Raw genomic sequence first — 19,308 nt, 5'->3', positions numbered from 1 at the left:
CTGCATTCTGAGGGCTCTCTTCACCAGGGAGCCAGCTTTCCACAGCCTGCACTTCATATGAATCATAAATAAGTCGTGGTAGTTGAACAGAACACACGTACGACGGCACACTTTGGCCACTCAGAAGTAAATAATAAGACTCGTCCACGGCACAGATTTCAGGCCACAGTAGCCACTTAGGTACCGTATTAAATGTGCACAAAACATTCGCCATCTGTTTGCTCTGTGCATGTGGGGAGAAGCAGCCAAACGGTGGGATGGTTCATTTATTGATGTGGGCTCGTGTTATACTATATGCAATGAGATGTTGTCCATGCTGATGTACAGTGTTGGAGTGAGTGAGATGGAGGGGTTGTTGTGGAGTATTTTTCCTGCATGTCTGCATGTGAGAGGCACACTTGTGTAATGTAGAAGGAGAAAATGAAGACAGCTGTTCTTTCTTTGCCTCACTGATAGAGTTTAATTAGAGCCTCTGTGTGCGTGTCTTAGCACCACTCTTTTCTCTCTGCATGTTATTTTCTTAAATGCTCCAGAAATAGCTTAGATTTATTAATTCTGCTGTGCACTGCCAAGACAAGGCAAGTCCTCGATTCACTCCATATATATGTTACAGTCAGACAGCAGCGAATACTGTTTCATACTGTATATGTGCCGGAATTTATCTGGCAGTTTTAATTAGATTACAAATGTTTTTTTTTTCCTGAAATGTTGCATGTGATTGTCAGGCTTGCTACTGTAAAGTGCAGATTTAATTTTGCATATAGGTGCACAATGCGCTCAAATGTTCTATACAAGGTTATAGAAAGCTGAGGAACATTTGAGCTGTGTGTTATATAATGTGTAAGGCAGGAAAAAATGTAGCACACGTGGGCCTATAGTATAGCAGGAGGCATCACGCTTAATTTTGTGTACTATGAATATTTAACCTCAACATTTTTTTAATTAGACAGATGGCACCAGTTTGCTCTGAATTGACTCTCTGCCCGGTGTAATATCCTTTTTATCATCCAGATCTCTGACAAGCTTATCAGTACATTTTGGCCTTTTGTGTACAAATGAGCTTGTTTGTGATTACAGTTGCAGCAATTATTTTAAATATTGATTCATTTGTTGGTTGTCCTCCCGATGAACTGATTGTTTTGTGTTTAAAAATGGCCAGAATTAGTGTTTACAATCGTGAAAGCAGAAAGAGGCCGGAGCGTTTTTGGATTCACGAGGCAGGAGCCAGAGAAGGTGAAACCTGACTCACAATGACGAATTGATTAATCACATAGTTGCTGCAGATCTGTTTGTGAGTTTGTTTGTAACCTGTCAGTGCATTAAGGTCTGGCTGTTTATACCTTTTGAAGACTGTCGGTCAATTTTTCCATTTAAATTCAGGATTTATAAAATACATTCAGTGTGTTTGCATTGTCAGTGAACACGTTCTTATCAGTATCCTGTGGCTATGATTTCAAAGCATGTCAGAATACTGGAGTACAGCTCAGTCTGATACAGTATAAGAACCATTGCTTACTGGAATCCCCCCACCACAGGTTCTACCGAGTTCCCCGCTTACTCCTCTCCAGCATATAGCAGATTTTCCATCCCTGTGAGCAATGGCAGATTTATCCCCAGACAAGAGCCACTGAAAGTGCCTCAGTTAGGCAAAAAACAAATTCAGCCTCAGGAAACCCTCTCAGCCGACAATCTGTTTATGCCTCAGTAAAAAAAAACATAAACTGCCATTGACAGCTGTCTTAAAGTGCCTCAATGCCAGCGACTCTGTGTTTCCGGCTGTTGTATGTATGAAGTTGTTTTTTTATACCAAGTTAAATCACATTTGACGTCTTTTCAGGCTGCTGTCAAATATGGCACTGCAAGCAAAAAGCAGAATACAGTTTACAGCAGTGTAAAAACTATAGTAGTCTTCAAAGTCGCAGCAAGAGCAGAAATATCCACAAGGTTGCACAAGAAAGGGAAATTGGCACTTTCAAAACAAGATATAAACACAAAAACTGCCGAACTAAAACTGTTTTTGTATCCATAGTTTTATCCAGATCTGATGTTTTTGTTTCTGTGTGTCACTGTATGTACAATAGGTGGCTGTTTAAAAGTCTCAAAACATTTATTTATCTCTGGGTCTGAGATTGGAAACTCAGGGCTGTTGTCCTGTACTGAATAGGGGTTATACCAAAAACATATGGTATGTGCGCTTCCAGGAAGACGAAAACAAGATAGTTGAGCAGTATTTGTTAGGGTTTCAGCCAATAGTTGAGCATTTTGTGAAATATGGCTGTTTACTTTTTTACTTCAAGTCTGGTGAGATGGTTGATGCCACTACCATTATATTATAGCACAAATTCACAAATTAAAAAATAAAAGTAACTTACTTTTGCATATTGAAATAAACAGGCTACCCTTTATTAGTTCAAACATTTTGGTGGATAGTTTGTATCAGTGTAGCTCATACGGTCAGTGTAGCTGTTTGATCTCGTTTGCTGTCCTAATAAGCTTATTATGTCCTTGCTCTAGCTTTCATACTTAGCAGACAGATATGAAAGCTGTATTGATTGTCTCCCTTTTTCTAACTCTGAACTCAGAAATGGATTAGCATATTTGCCAAATTGTCAAACTATTCTTCCAATTCAGCTCCAGAAAAATCTCTTTATGCATTCATGTCTCATAAAACTCACCCTTGCAAATCCGTTTTGGGCTTTTACATGGAGAAAGAATAGTCTCTTTGTTTTGGGTTATAAAAAAGGTCATCCAGCTGGCAGCAAAGAACAAAACTTCAAGGTGGAACACTGCAGGATGTGCACAACAAAGAGCTCAACCATTCATGTTTCATACCAGTGAGATGAATACCGAGGTGCCTGAATAATTAGGGGTAGCACGCTGTGTGCGTGTTAAGTTCCAGCTAATACAAAGAGGAGCAAATACTGATGACATTTTCATTTTTACATTATTCCTCCTCTCTCTTACTGCCTAGTCAGGACAATTTTAATTCACTATCTTAATAGTTTTTCACAGTCAATTCCTAGCTCCCAAAAAAAAAAAAAACTGAATGAAGGAGGAAGCCACCTGCAGCCAACACAAACTAGTGGCATTTAGTGTGCGCGTGCGCTTTCTGAAGCTTAAGTCACCCATGTATTAATAGTTCTGCTCAGTGAACAGATCTCTCAACACATTCCTCTTTTCAGCTTGTCCTTGTTTCCTCATTCATCACTCTGTCCTTCCCGCTGACTTCACCCTCTCCCACTCAGCCTGCTCGACTCCGTGCCTCTCGTCCTTCGTGGCATTCTACTCTCACACCTTGGCAAGACTAAACAGCACACGCTTTTTGAAACACAAATTTTAATCGGGAAATAATTGATGAAGATCTGCTCCTACATGAATCTCAGTCCCTCTTAGTCCTCTCAACCATAGTTATCAAACATATTTAGAGTAGATTTGATGTGTTAAATATTTAGTTGTTCCCTTGTACAAATCATGACTTTTATCTTCAGCTCACATCCTGAGAACTGTGGGGAGTGTTTTGTTTTGTTTTATTTATTTTCATTTTTTTGTGTTTAAATGTTCTGTGTCTTGTTGAATTGAATATTGAAGGATGGGAATAGATCTTGAACACGTATCACAGGCTCAGCTAATAGGACAATTTGATCGTCAAAGTGACACAAGGCATTATCAGGATGAGCATCATGTGTGAGCTGCTGAGTGCGCTGAATCTTCTGTAGATTGAAATGAATTAGCTGTAGGCTTTCTTGTGGTTCTATCGTGGTAGTTTGACTTGCATTTGACTATGTGTAGTACTTTTTACTTAAGATCAATGGACAGTTTGGGTTTATAATTACCTCCCGTTAAAATAGCTGTTGACTGTTCAGTCTTGAATAGTGTTAACAAGTTTGTTGTGATAATTGTCATAACATCATTCTTAGGAGTGTGTTCTGAGATATTCTGAATCACATGGCAAAAGAAAAACAGAAATTGTAGTAGAAAAAACTGTAATATGAACCAAAATTTCCAAATTAAGGCAAATAATAGTGATTGTCTGCTACCAACTCAATGTGTCAAAGTCTGGGATGTATTAGACACTCAGTCGATTGCTCTGGTCTGTGTTGGTTTTCAGACAATGTGCACAATTAAAACCACAGTGGCATCACCTATTGGTTGTTGACTACAATTAGAACGTAGAATTAAGGTACTTTTGTATTGACTTCACTTTTTGAAGAATTGTAGTAAAAAAACAAACCATAATCCGTCTATAGATCCATCTTTTATATACACTTATATATATACTTAGACAGAGGCCAAATCATTAATGGATCTCCGAAACATCAGTGTGTGTGGGATGCTTCTAGTCGGCAGTGATGGATATCTTCTCACAGCGATCAGAGGATGTACAAACCATGTACTGACAACAGGGTGTTCCAGGATCTGCTCAAACATAAATTGTGGCAGCTCCAACTTACAACTTCCAGGACTAAATAGACCTGCGGCTAATGTTTTGGTTGCCAGATAGCATGGGGCACCTTCAGAGGCGTCAGGGGAGCTCGGAGCTGTTTTGGTGGCACACAAACAACCAACAGCATATTCGGCTCGAGTAGACTTAATGTTCTGGCTCATCAGTGTGAAGGGTTGATGTGACATGGTCGGAAATGACTTTGAAAGGCTTAAGGGCTATATGTCCAGCTCAATATCTCAGAACAGCCTTGACTGTAATGTCAGCTTCATTCTGCAACTGATAGATGTCACTCTGTAACATGTTTGATTGTATTGATGTGTTGGGGTCACAAGATGTTTGTCATTCATGGGAAATGACACATTTAAGACCCCAGAAATGGAAAATGTGTGGCGAGAGTTAATACATACACCTACACTACTGTGCAAATGTTTGAGGCACAAAGTAGAAGAAAGGCATAGAGTCTTTTAATGATCAATTAATGTCATAGAAAATGCAGTAAACAGAAAAAAATACTTGACATCAGAGCTTTTTTCCTGCTTGTTCTTGCAACTGAAGGTATTTCTTTATCACTTTAGCTGTATGTTTTTTGGTTGTTATCATGCTGCAGAATGAGCTAGTTATCCTTTCACTAATAATGAAATTGTCAATATTGGCTACGAAAGACTCTGCAGTGGGCTGTTTCTCAATGGAAAGAAAATATAACTCCAAGGTTTCATTTTGTCACACTAAAATTTATTGCAAACTGTGCGTATACGAGGGCTAAATAAACTCCCAGCTGCACTTTATCACATAAACAACAAAATGACAGCTCTTGCTTTTCCCCTTGGGTTATGTGCTGTTGGGACCAGAACGTCAGAGGAAAGTTATCTAGTACATCGAAGACAACCAGCATATGTGACGTGTGTTATGGTCGCTTCGTGTCCTGTTCACCGGATCCTTTCTGCCTTTGTCCCTGCAGCTGCTGTGGGGTTACTGTCCCATACTGTATCTGTCTCCTTCATTATTGAGGAGGGTGTGAGAGGGATGACTTTCCTGTTGTGGTTCATGTCTCCTGAGACTCAGCAGGAACCTGACCCCTGCCTGCTTCCAAGCCCTGGCAGAGGGTCGTTGCACCAACGCACAAAGCAGTATTCAAGGCCATTCTGGTAGAATATTGAAGAGAACAATGTTCTGACAATAGGACATCGTCACAATGAGAACAATGGCAAGGGCAGAGCTGTGTATTCTGATAGCTGTCTTACTTATTTTAATGCACTGGTACCGCATGTTCAGTATTCATGGTTAAAGCATGCTTATGCAACACTTTTAACACTGTAAGCTTTGAGTTCTGATAAGCCTCAACACACATTCACAGAAAATGGTGAAACTCCAGAGGCATGCAGGTTTACTACACATCAGTTCCTTGACATGCTTGTGAACTATAGGCATATTAGATAACACAGATTTATTCACATATGGGTGTTTAAATCTGGAGTCGTGCAATTCTTGAAACTCTCATGCTGAATGCATGCAGCAGTGCTTTAGAAACAAACTCTACAGTGTTTCAGCAAAACCTTTAGCAATGAAGATATTTTGCATGACCACTGGAGAAATATTCCAGTTCATTAGTACAAACACTTCAGCAAGCACGTTCAAGTCACAACTTCAGCCAGAAAGCTGATTTTAGTTTCGGTGATTTCTATGATGCAGCAGCACCCCGAAGGCTTATTTTACTCATGCAATTAGGAGGCAGTTAATTGTGGACTGGCTCCAGTGGTTCGCCAAAGGGGGGAGGAGTTGCACCGTGGTGCTCCGTAAGGGTTCATGGTCCCACTAGATCACTCTCTCTGCCCCCTGATGATTCACTGTGTTGGAGTATACATACTGTAAGTCAACAGGCTGCTATACATGATGTCATCTGGCTCAAACTGTAACACGATTACAGATATCACTGACCAAAAAAAGATCATTTTAATGAGGCTCTTTATAGAAATAAGTTGAACATTAATGAGACTAATATGTACACTGAATATGATTTCTCAAAATTGCTTCATCTCATCTGAAGCTTCCATTTCAGTTGCAGTTTCGAAATATTGTAATCAAAACAAAGGAATATGAATGAATGAGGAGAGTCTAGGAGCATCCGTGGTGGTTTAGCGAAGTAAGAGTGGAACTAATGATGTTGGACGGTGTAGTGAGCATTTAACTGGATTAACTCTTCTAAAATAGAAAATAGATAGATATGCACCAAACCGCACTTTGCATGCTTTTGAAGAGCTTTAGATATTTATTTTTTTGTCCATTTATATGTTTGTTTATTTTATTTGCAACACAAACGTATCCTACTTAGCCTATTTAAAGGGGATATAACTGCTGAGATTTGAAATGGTTCAGCGCGTGTTTTTTCACTCGGTGTTCACGGTAAAGGAAGTGTTTTGTTAGTCACTGCAGCAATTCAGCAATCTTATCATGGCTTCACAAAACACCCCCCCCCACACACACACAGTCCCACTCACACATGCAGTCACAAGCACAGTCATATAACACACACATCTGCACTCATACACTCACACACACCTGTCTCTCCCTCTGCAGCTTTTCATTTCAACTGTTCTATACAGCCAGTCTTATAAAAATATATTAGATATCCACCCACATGCTCACTTTGACTCCTGAACATGTTACATCATCCCTGATGCCACATTGCTTTTATCTTTTCACACTGCCAGATTATCTCGTGAAAGAAATTGACCAAAAGTAGCACACTTCACTTTGTACGTTTTAATCGTTCCTTAGATCTGAGTCATCTGAAGGAATAGAACTGCTAAGGTGTCGGGGGGGGGGGTTTGCGGATCTGCGGATACAGCTTGAATCTCTGCAACAGTTTGAAATGGATTAGTCACTTCAGTGCTAGTAACAAATCTGTTATGATGCTGCATTTTAACTAGCGACCATAGGCGTCTTAGGAAACTTTAAAAGCTTGCACAAATCTGTCAGAGGGGGTCTGTCTGGACTGTGATAGGCTCAGAGACGCCAGCTTTAGGAGCAAGTTGCTGCGAGTAGTCAAGCTTCCGCGCTGCTGTAGGGGATTTCAGTCAGATGGCGGCTGAGGGATCCTGGTGTGCTGTGAGAAATTGCAGTGGATGTCATGGTGGGCCCGCTTAAGACCCACTTCCTGTCTCAGATTTTCCCCTGACATTCTGCCGCACACACATTCTCATTGTCGGCTCACGTGTTGCCGTCCTTTCTTACCCATCCCCTGTACATGTGTCAGTGCTGCAGTAGATACAGACTGGCTTCAAATCCACACAAAGCCCTATTCTTCTTAGTTTCCATGACTGTAAGTCCGTCACGGCAGTAGCAGCCTAAAGAAGAGAGAAGCTAATGTAGAAGATTAATAGGGTTGTTTGTTTATCAAACTGTCACTGTTAAAAATGAGGCTCAAAGTTCTACTCTGCTGGTCTGTTGCACTGCAAAATATCACAAATCACTGCCACCTCAGTGCCACATTAATTTTAATGTATTTCTCTCTGTTTTGACAGAAACCTTGGGAAGTCGGGCCTGAGGGTGTCCTGCCTTGGATTAGGTAAGGTCACGAGATAAACTTAGAAGTCTACTGCACCTAGGAGAATGTAATGTCAGGCTTGTGAGGGGAACGTATGACCCCACAGCCCTTTCTCTTTGAAAAGGACTAAAGTTATACGTCTAGTGGCAAGTACCAAAGTATAAATTGGCTCAAATTCCGTTAACCAAACTCAGTGCCTTTTTTTAGCCAGATCTTGTTACTTATCCCCTATGTGCAGTATCACTTGTGCAGAACATATAGTACCACGGTTCACTTACTTAAATGTATGCACATGTGCGTTTGTGTACTTACACTCTGACCCCGCCCCGCTCTCATTTCCTGCAGGAACATGGGTGACGTTCGGTGGACAGATAACGGATGAGGTGAGAGCAGATGGATTTTGTCATCTCCCATCACTCAAAACTTGGGAATGGAAACCCTCCACATGATCTTGCATGTCCCAGGTCGCTCAAGAAGCCTATTTTTACTTATAGTGAAAACACACAACCTGAAAGAGTCAACAGAATAAAGGTCATAGGAAGCCACTGCAGACCTCTTTAGTCTTGTGAAAGCAGTTTAATAATTGAAAAGTCGTAACACTTCAGATCAGTGGTCTCACCCCATCCTGTCCCCTCTGTGTTCCTCCCCCACTGCTTTCTCACCAGATGGCAGAGCAGCTGATGACTCTGGCCTATGAAAATGGCATCAATCTGTTCGACACAGCGGAGGTCTACGCTGCTGGGAAGTGAGTATATCCTGTACCGCAGGTCGCCTGTCAGTGAACAGTAACGCCAAACATTACCAAGCTGCTGATGCGTGATTGATTGTGGAGGCGCCAGGTAGAGATTATATATTAGCTCACTGTTGCTGTCAGGAGGGAGTTGATCCACCGCGATGCACAGTCAAATCATCCAGGTATTAGAAAGGATGTAAATGCTGCATTACTACACCTAGATATGTGCTCTGAAGTCAAACTGCCTGTCTGTCGCTGTGGTAAGAACTTATTTGATACAGATACAGTTAGCATGTCGTAGCATATAGTCATATCTCTCAGATAGATTCTGTCCAAATCCAGAGGCTTTGAGAATTTCTGCCCGTGTTCCAGTACATTAGTTGAGATGGAATTTCTTTTGAGCAACTCAAAGCAACCAAAAATGATTTCTGAAAACTTATCAGCAATTTGTCACTACAAAAAAGGCCCTACAACCTGAGTTGGGAGTTAAATGTTGCTGTGTGTGTTTCCATTCACTTGTTTTTATGCAGATTTGTACAGAAATAATGCGAGTAGAAATGCTGTGGATCCAAAACAAGACAAATAATTGGGTTTTTGATAAGACTGACGCATGCAAATGTACAATTGAAGCAGATTTAGCAGAGTAATCGCAGTGTACATGAAGCATGTGACTTAAATGTCCCCTGAAGCTTCTGCTTCACTGGAGAGATTAAAAATTCTGGCAGACAACAACACCAGATCTGTGTAGAGCGATGAGGAGACTACCCTTCCTCAAATTAAAACATGAAACAAACAAACGCCGCATTTCCGTAAGATTTTCACATCGTTGTTCATTTGAGGTTTGACGGACATTTAATTGTGTCTTGTTTCTCTTGAACGATGATTTAATAGCACAAAGCCGGAATATTCACCGCAATGATTGTTGATCTCAATGAACCAACTCTTTTTTTCACAGATTTTCTGGAAATTAAGGGACAAAAAGAAGTATTAACAGAAGCAAGAGATTAATACCTCTCTCCTTAAACATAGAGCTGAAATCAGTTCTGTCCTTTTCATCGACTCTTCATCATCGTAACGGCAACATTTGTGAGGGTTCAGACATTCGTGGTCTAAATATACCAGACAGATGTTATTTTAACCCCAGATAGCAGCCCCACGCTGGCTTATTGCGAGATGTAGCAATGGTTTGAATTCCAGTGTAGATTAATCTGGCTTTGTAGTAACTTGTATGCTTTGAAATAATCTAAGGGATTATCCTTTACAAACAATGTCTCTGATTAACAGCACCAAGACTGTCTTTTTAATCCTCCTAAGAATACTCTAGTTTTTCCGTTGTGTTTGGGGAGATGCATCAGACTGCCTGCTCATCACAGACTAAAATCAAAAGATGGCAAAAAGAGAAAGAACAAGCAGTAGGTCCCTGTTGTTGTCCTCATTTCTCATCTAATGCCTCCACAGCTGCTGTCTGATGCACGTCATCACTAGTGCTTTATTGTCCTGGGGAGTTTTCAACAAACTGTTAGCCTTGCTGTTTTACACCAGGGTCAGAAAAAACGAGCACAAGGTTGATCTTTGACACAGAAGTACAGCCGACTCTGTCTTCGATCACCGTGCTAGCATAAAACAAACCGCAGTTCAGCAGAAATGACGACTCTGGCACGTGCAGGTGTTTGTGACAGCATGTCACACAGCTCAGTGTGTGTTGCACAGGTGTTAATCCTGACAGCTTCCACTGCAAGACCGCACCAAGGAGCTTATATTACACACAAACGCAGGAGTAGAACAAATCGCACACTTTGCACATCAGAATAAAAAAAGCTTTCATGTGAAGTCCTCCAGCTGCTGTAATGTTGATTCTGTGTGGAGCGTGGACAGATAATTATTTGTACTCTGTTTGCTGTGGCTTAGCCTTCCTTATAAGGACACCAAACAAAACATTTAACACAATATTTAAATACTGATTGTGATGCTTGACTAGCGTATCCTTCCCAATGTGCCCGCAACTGTTTTCAGAAATATAAATAAATATGTCTAATTGCACGAGTAAACATGTTCTGCTTGCCCCCATGTAGCTGCTGTTATCAGCAAACACATATGGCGTCAGCCCATTTGAAAGTATGCAAGTAATTGCCAAAGCAGAATTTCATTCTTTATTTTCTTTCAGGCTTAAACATTTTGCTCTTGATGCATAGTAAATGCGTGATATTATGTGAAACCAGTGACAAAACTGGTGGCATAATTCCTGAGAAATCTGAAAGTAATGAAATATTATAAATCCATGAATAATGCAGCATTATGTCATAGCTTCTGCCCTAAGTCATAGCATCAACTCAGCAGCAGCATAAAGACCTAATTAATGGTTAGATGAAGAAAGCCAACGTGCTTAAGGCACACTGTACCTTATGTTTGGGTCCTCAAATTCCTCACATTTCAGAAGGGCAGCACTCAGAGCACTGGACGGATGTTTGCCAGCGACACTCACAGATATACGCACACTATTAGGTGCACAAACATGCATGCTATTTCTCTCAGGGGAGTGCTTCGCTGTTCGTTGTTCGAAAAAGATCCAGCTGGCATGGTGTGAAACCAGTAGTAGTGCAGCACCTGCATTATCCATGCTGCTGGTAGATCAACAGAATGTAGCAGACAGAGACACCGGAGAGGGGAGTAAGGACTTATTTGGGGACTTCGGTTATAAATGTTTTATTAATTTATCTTGAATAAGTTAGAGTAATAATAATATCACTCATATCTTTGCATGCCACACTTCTAGCTAACTTCACAATCCACACATTAGTAGAAAAGTATCTGCAAACTCTTACACATAAATGATACATACCAGTAGGACTCTGTAGTATAGCTGAAATTGATCTTACATTATTAATAAGATCATTAATATGATATCAGTTTACAGCATGACAGCCAAACGTGAGGAACCGTGTCGAAAAGATCACAGTTGGCTTCTAGTAAATCATCCTGTCACTGAAATGAGAGTGTTAAAAGTTTCAAGAAGCCTTTCCCAAACAAAAGTTGAACTGTGCTTCACAGTAAAAGCAAGAAGCATTAAATATCAAACAGGAAGAAAATGGAGATGGATGGAAAGTGATTTTTTTCAGTGCAATTAGCCATATTACTGAAAATCCATGGGGTCCAACACTTAATGTTTGAAATATTATGTCAATATAAATCTGATCATGGCACATTATTTTTTTTTATGCTTAAACAGTCTTGACACAGATGCGTGTGGAGGTTTCTTCCATGTGAATATTTATTTTATGATCAAGAAACAGCCTAAGTGGAACATTTTACAGTCATAAAAGCAGCATGTCTGTGCTCTGCTTTGTAGCAATGACACTGAATTACCCTAAACCTAATGTGGCGTTTCATTACTACAGATTGATCGGTTAAGATCTGCAGAGTTTGGAGACAGGTTTGGGCTCTTTGCCCTGTGTTAAAGCAGTTTCTTTCATGTTTTTCTAGTCTTGTCAGGAGAGGCCACTGGCACTAGGAAATGTAGCTGCTATCGGAGATGTGTTTGGTCTGCAGCAGTGTTTAGGGAGGTAGTACGTGTCAAAGTAAAATTCACAATAAATGCCAGGACCCGAGGTATCCAGCAGAACAATGTCCTGTAATGACATGATCAGTTTTATTCATGGTCTTAATCTTGTAGCTGATCGGCGTATGTGTGTACATAATAATGTGGATTTACTGGTCTAGCAATCTCATCAGTTATTTTCTGCAACATCAGGCGAGGATTTTATTTAATATTTCAGTATTTCTTGATTGTAGCTGTTCTGACAATGGACTATGCTGATGTTGCAGTCACCAGTTTTCCCTGTGATTTGGGAAACGTCAAAGATACATTCGAGTCAGGCAACACCAGTCTGGGTTTACAAAAGTTATTTCAGACACTTTGAGTCTGACTTAAAATAAACACAGCGACTGGAATCCTGAGTTTACTGTTGTAGCCAGACACTAACCTGGCAGTCCTCAAGGTCCTATTACCACACTTGAACGTGTTTTATGGTGCTTATCCAGGTTGTTTTATCCTGACTAGATCCTTGCTTGTGTTGTGTCTACTCTCAGATGTACGTCACTTTGGATAAAAGCGTCTGCTAAATGAAATTGTAGAATAGAATCCTCAAGGAGCTGTAATGTGCTGTTATATGTTTAAATCAATAAAAAAAACAAATCCGAGTAGTTGCTGCCTGTTTATTTTTTCATTCTGTTTTTGTTTTTTTATGTCTAAGTGTCCAAATGTATTTTATGAGAAACTGTGTTACAAGGAGGCGTCTCATTATTTGTCAGAGTGAGACGACTGGAGAGACATCCTACTGACAGGTTTCTGTCCAGCCCTAATGAGCCCCATGTTGAACGTAATGTCGCTCATTAGCACCCCTGTGGCTGCTAATGAGCGACATAGTGGCGACTCCACAGCACAGCTGGGTCCAGGCCCCACTAACTCTGACCTGGCAGCTAATTCACACCCACCAGCCCGAAACAGGTGCTCTTCTCTGTGATAGCTTCCTTATGGATCATACAGCCTGTGCACAGACTTGGAGCATTTAATTTAAAAATCAGTCCTCAGACAGTCAGGTGTAAACAGTGCTATCAGTCCAAGACTATCTTGATATAATCGTACCTTCTCTCCATCTGCTTTGCAGGGCAGAGGTGGTGCTTGGAAACATCATAAAGAAGAAAGGATGGAGGTATGATGCACACTTTAATTGAGTTTGGCGTATTTTAATTTCCGTCCCAGACAGCCTACCTAATCTTGTATCATCTCCTTCCTTGCACGTATTGGGAGGCTGTGTGTTGTGAAGTGGAGCACTAAGGTACAGGGATGAAAGATTAATGCGGGCAGCTGTGCCATGCCCACACTCCTGTGTCCCTCCTCTAAGACCCTGAATAATAGATGAACTTCTAGTGCCTTGTCTTCTACTTTGTCGGCCACGGACTGGCATTTGTTTAGCTCAGGTTATCTGATCAGGCTGTACGCTAACAACACTCATTCACTGGTGCAAGCTGAGTTTTGGCCCAGTCACACATGTAGTGGAAGTAGTGTGATGTTGAAATATTAATGTAGAAATGCAGGAGTTCTCTAAGGATGTGTCCAAGCTTTCAACCAAAACGTGTCAACAAATGCTGCAATGTATTAAAGTGTGGACTGAATATAAAAACTCTAGTGCATCAGGCTTTTGTCTGTAATTCACCATGTTTGTTTGGCAGGTGTTGTAACACATGTGCTTTCACTTCCTGTTTTTAGACGCTCAAGTCTGGTGATAACAACAAAGATCTTCTGGGGTGGAAAGTAAGTTTTATCTGGTTGCCTCTTTGACTCAGCCTGAATGCCCAAATGAAAAACTGTCTTCCTGTGTAATTTATCCTGACTTGTTTGATGCTGATGCTCCCGATAATGGGTTCATATGTCATCAGAACTGATCTGTTGTCAGGTAGTTTAAATCCCGCTGGAAAGTCTCATATTTCACAAAGATTAAAATGATATTATGTTACCATTAAGGGGCAGGTTCGTTCATATTTTAAATAACTGCTCATGACACAGCATCCGTTTTGTTTTTTTATAGAGCGGAGACTGAAAGAGGTTTATCCCGAAAACATATTATAGAAGGTAAGTAGCGGCTCTGCATATTACTGGATTTAAATGTTGACACTGCAACAACAAAATGCTTCCTAATTAGTTGCTTTGGGTCAAGGGAATCAAGGCTGCATTTTATTAATTGAAATTCTCTTGAGGTTATTAAAGTTATCAAGAAAACTTTCGGGTACATTAACCCAGTTAAAAAAAAGTTTGAAATCCCCTCTGCTCATTTTGCATATAAACTTTAATATTGTCCCAATCACAACAGAGCGTCACTATCACAAACTAACTGTGGTGCTTATTTTCCAGGTTTAAAAGCCTCTTTAGAAAGACTGCAGTTAGACTACGTGGATGTGGTTTTTGCGAACAGACCGGACCCTAATACACCGATGGAAGGTAACGATTCTGCCGCCTTTTTTCTCACGTTTTTCTCATGTTTTGTCATACTGCACTTAACAAAATGCCTCCTCTCTGTCTCTATGACTACAGCAACATTAAGACTCGGATGTACAAACCTCTTGTAACTGAAATATCTATTTTTAAATGCTGCATGTTGTCCTGGCGCTTCCACCTCCACAGTCAGAATGAGGATAGATACTGATGCGGGAGGTCTTTAAATGGCAGAGTGTTAACTGTGTGTGGGCTCAGCTGGTCACACAGTATCCATCTGCTCCCATGTCAGAGTTCCTCTTTGGGTTAGAGTTCGGTCAGAGGTCGTCTCTCCCGTCAGTTTGATGCTTCACTGGCTGCGACTCTTTCACAATACCTCAGTGTCTTGTTAGCAGAAGAAGCTGGTGTTGTCTGACGTAAAAGTCAAGGCGATTCTTTTGCCCATCTGCCCTTTAAAGATTGCACACAGTTCACGTGGAGTATATGTGTTCAAATCTACAGCGACCAAGCCATCTGGTGTATTTTATTTCGGCAATAGCTGAAGGGGTAAACATGGTGAAGAGGAGGTGAACTGCTGCTCTCTCAGTTTACAGAGAAAACCTCTCAAGCCCAGCACCCGCTCAGCGATGGGAGGGTTGATTGGTTAGAGACGGTGCACCAGTGGGGTGAAGAGATGAATGGAGAATATTAAAGGTTGAAGCACCCCTGTTTTATGACACCGCTGTGCTCCTGCTCTTGTGTGGGACACCCTGATCGTTATCGGACATGTTTTGTCTGCGGTCCAGCAAAATGAATTTGTCACTTTGACCAATGAAAAGGCGGAAATTACAGCCAGGCAGTGTGAGATTTCATTCGACGGCACTGACAAGGTCCGATATGGCAGTAAAATGAAATTCTTACCTGATGGCTTTAAATAACATATAGTGATGTGTTGGCACAATAACATGAGATAAATCTCTGTAACATTCAGTCAGCACATTAAAGTAAAAAACAGTCTTCTCTGACATATTTATTAACCCTCTTTGGTCTAGCGTGTCAATCCACAGCAGATGCTTTGTGAGCGATTAAAGATTTGAGCCGGTTCAAATGACTGCCAGTCATCTTTTATTTATTTTCTCTAGATGCTTTAATTTTTGTACATCAAGAAAGGACAAATTCTTGGGCAATTTTACATCAATGTCATTGAAGTGCACCTTGTTACGAGTAGATGTCAGCCTCATCAGAACGAACCGTTTTGATTAACATAATCAGCATCTCCTCTTCTCTCCTCAATGCCCGAAGCAATTTGGATTGCAAATGATAACAGGAACATCTTTTCTAAAAATACATAAGCAGCAGATACACATACAGTAGACTCCCAGGTCAAGTTTTGCTTTATAGCATGCTGCAGAGAACTCAACACGGTTGTACGAGTGCTGATGGTGTTTTTAACATTATCGTATACGTGTAATTGCAGAAACGGTTCGAGCGATGACCCATGTGATAAACCAAGGCATGGCCATGTACTGGGGCACATCCCGTTGGAGCCCAATGGAAATAATGGTGAGACTCAGTGTGTCAAACAAAATCAGGGATGCAGATGTCAGTTTTTGGAAATATGATTTAAAATAGTTTTCTGTCACAAAGCTTGGAATCATTTCTGACTTCTGTTTCTCGTCTTCATGTTGGGGTTTACACAAAACATTTACATTGTGCTATACTGTGTTATATAAGCCTTATTGCGTCGATTGTTTCTTTCTTTAGGAAGCATACTCGGTGGCACGACAGTTCAACCAGATTCCTCCCATCTGTGAGCAAGCTGAGTACCACATGTTCCAGAGAGAGAAAGTGGAGGTGCAGCTACCTGAGCTCTTCCATAAGATAGGTGGGCAGTGATGCATTTATGGCTCCAGACAGAGTGTTAATCGATACGGGCAATATGGAATTTTACACACTAGCTTAAGGTTTTTACAGCAGACCTGGGAGGAGTTTTGACACGTGGACACTCAAACCTCAAGTTATACTAGGTTTGGGATCATGGCAAAAATGTCTGATACATACAGTACTTTATTTGCATTCTTATTCATTGTCATATTTCTACGTTTAAAAAAAAAAAAAACTCTCATCAGCTGCCTGCTGGAATTTTGCAACTGTCAATTCCTATGGCTTAACTCTTTAAACGCTAAGAAGTTTTTGGGCATTTTCTGGCTTTGATTGTATTTTTGCTCAGTGTGGGCTCATTTTTCACTGCAATATATAGTCCTGCTTTTCAAAAATGTCATTTGTGCAGTGTAACAAAAATGTAAAGCCATAAATCACAAGATAGACAGAAAAAAAATGTAGAATTTCATACATTATTTCTTTTACAAAAAATGAAAAACCTGCATTCAGCAAGTGCAACATTTTCCTAAGCGCCCACAGGTGGCACCAACACTAAAAAAAAATGGTAACTGTACATATGTAAAGTGTTTTGATGAAATATCACAATTCTAAGCTTAGATTTGGTTAACTTTTCTGGCATAATGGCACATCAATCAAAGTTTATTTCTATAGCCCTTTACAACAGCCCAAAGGGTGACCGAAGTGCTTCACAGTGAGAAACAAAAGAATAACTTAAAAACAATACAGTAGTTTAAAACTGGACAAACAATCACACTCACACCTACAGGCAAATTTAGAATAATCAATTAATCTCAGCATATTTTTGGACTGTGGGAGGAAACTCGAGTACCCAGAGGAAACCCACGCATGCACAGGGAGAACGTGCAAACTCCATGCAGAAAGACTTCGTTAAAGATGGGACGCAAACCAGGAATGTTCTAGCTGCAAGGCCAGAAGTGCTAACCACCACACTACTGTGCTGCCCGTAAAATATACAATAAGACAATAAAATACACAGCGAAAAACAGCACTAAAATATACATCTAAAGGAAATAAAAGTAATAAAATGTCACTGTGCCGCTAGGTATTAAAAGCCATTTCAAACAGGAAGGTTTTGAGTTTTGATTTAAAAAGACCAAGGTCAGTGATAGTGTGCATGTCATCACAGATGAGTAGTCCAAGGACTGTTGTAAAGTTATGAATCTGATTATTCTTTCTGTTTTTGCAGTTTCTTTCTGTAATAATAAATTATGTAATTTTGGCAGTGACTGTATGCCTTTCAAAACTACTGGTGGGTTTTGGGGTTCAAAGGGTTAAATATAAAAAATCTAAAACTAAGTCAAGACTGTACCTGGTTCAAATCTTGTATTTGTGGTCACCCACCAAGCCTAATAGTACAATCAGAAGTCTGCAAATCTGAAGAGTGACAAGCAGCCATTTTAGAATCCACTGTAACTGGATTCAAATGTGATACTAAGACTTTTCTGTCTCTCTCTCTCTACGCCTCTTTGAGAGCATGATCTACTGTGGCTCAGTGATGATTTTGATGACATGTCTGTTCTCAGGTGTGGGGGCCATGACGTGGTCTCCACTGGCCTGTGGGATCATCTCAGGGAAATATGACGGCAGGGTACCTCCCTACTCTCGAGCATCTCTGAAGGTAGACAAACCTCGCTGGCTGTTTCCCGTCTTTACCCCACTGATCATCTGTGCTGCTTTCACTGTGCTGTGTTTCCCTACTGGTCGCTGGTTGTTTGTTTATTGTGCATTTGTGTCTTTCAGGTTCTGTAACTCTGTGCGCACCATAACTGTGTACCTGTGCGTTTTCAGTGCCATGCTGATGCCATGCACTGCGCACCTCTCCACAAGCAGTGCTGTTCCACACTGTTTGTCAGCTGGTGTCAGCTTAATGCATTTTAGTGCACGCACATGAGCACACACGATACATGAGCACAAAACACATAACCAGGAATAACAGCACAGCATGCATGCAGACTAGCAAATCAGTTTTAATTTGATACAATGGATACCTACACTTTCTACACCAAAAATAAATGCTTTAATTAGAAAACATTATTTCAGGCAACTCATATATGAGGGGAATTATTTGGAAACAAAAAAGCAATTTGAACTGAACATTATTGAAGAGTAGAGGCAATTTTGAGGATTTAATCCAGTAAACATTCGGAAACCCTGAGGAATATTTAGCTTTGAAGTAACAGATTAACTCAGCAACACATTATCCTATATGTTATATTGTGTTGCTGGAATAGGTTTTAGAATTTGACATTAAGACTTTGAAAAAGAAAGGAAGCTTTTAGTTCAAAACAACTGAACACAGATCACACCTGAATTTACGCGATGCTGTGTCCCTCTGTGGTGGAGTGGCATGTTGTGTTTCTGTGGATTGTGTGTCTGTGACTTAGACCTCCACTGGTTCATGAAATTAGCTCTCCATTTTGGTGTTGTGCAGTACCTTTGGTGACTTATGTGGAATGTGCCGTTTCCCGTTTGGTTCAGTGTTGCCTGTGGATGTTTGTGGTATTTTGGCTTTTTAATTCAGTGGTTATTCTAACCTGGTTCTAATGTGTTACTAATAGCAACCATTATACTAGTTTACTTTTGATAGATAGATATTTAAATTCCTTTTTGTGTCAGCTGGGCACAGATACAGTATATTTTAAACAGGTTATTTACATAGAGAATTTGTCTGATGTTTGTAACTGTGTAAATGTAAT

The 19,308-nt window shown here is 40.5% G+C and overlaps 1 protein-coding gene across 6 annotated transcripts in view; it reads left to right on the top strand.

Moving 5' to 3' along the window:
* The window catches only part of kcnab2a (potassium voltage-gated channel subfamily A regulatory beta subunit 2a), a 92,266-nt gene that overhangs the window by 62,811 nt on the left and 10,147 nt on the right, over nucleotides 1–19,308 (top strand). For all 6 annotated transcript variants that reach the window (XM_051947781.1, XM_051947780.1, XM_051947782.1 and 3 more), the window contains 10 exons: nucleotides 7,966–8,009; nucleotides 8,334–8,371; nucleotides 8,654–8,733; nucleotides 13,386–13,430; nucleotides 13,988–14,032; nucleotides 14,307–14,350; nucleotides 14,630–14,716; nucleotides 16,167–16,252; nucleotides 16,454–16,574; nucleotides 18,136–18,230. In XM_051947781.1, coding sequence (XP_051803741.1) covers nucleotides 7,966–8,009; nucleotides 8,334–8,371; nucleotides 8,654–8,733; nucleotides 13,386–13,430; nucleotides 13,988–14,032; nucleotides 14,307–14,350; nucleotides 14,630–14,716; nucleotides 16,167–16,252; nucleotides 16,454–16,574; nucleotides 18,136–18,230 — 685 coding nt within the window. The remainder of the gene's footprint in view (nucleotides 1–7,965; nucleotides 8,010–8,333; nucleotides 8,372–8,653; nucleotides 8,734–13,385; nucleotides 13,431–13,987; nucleotides 14,033–14,306; nucleotides 14,351–14,629; nucleotides 14,717–16,166; nucleotides 16,253–16,453; nucleotides 16,575–18,135; nucleotides 18,231–19,308) is intronic.

This window comes from Acanthochromis polyacanthus, chromosome 5, assembly GCF_021347895.1.
Source record: "Acanthochromis polyacanthus isolate Apoly-LR-REF ecotype Palm Island chromosome 5, KAUST_Apoly_ChrSc, whole genome shotgun sequence".
Lineage (NCBI taxonomy): Eukaryota > Metazoa > Chordata > Actinopteri > Pomacentridae > Acanthochromis > Acanthochromis polyacanthus.
The sequence above is the reverse complement of the archived record's forward strand: the minus strand, read 5'-3'. Positions and strand labels throughout refer to the sequence as shown.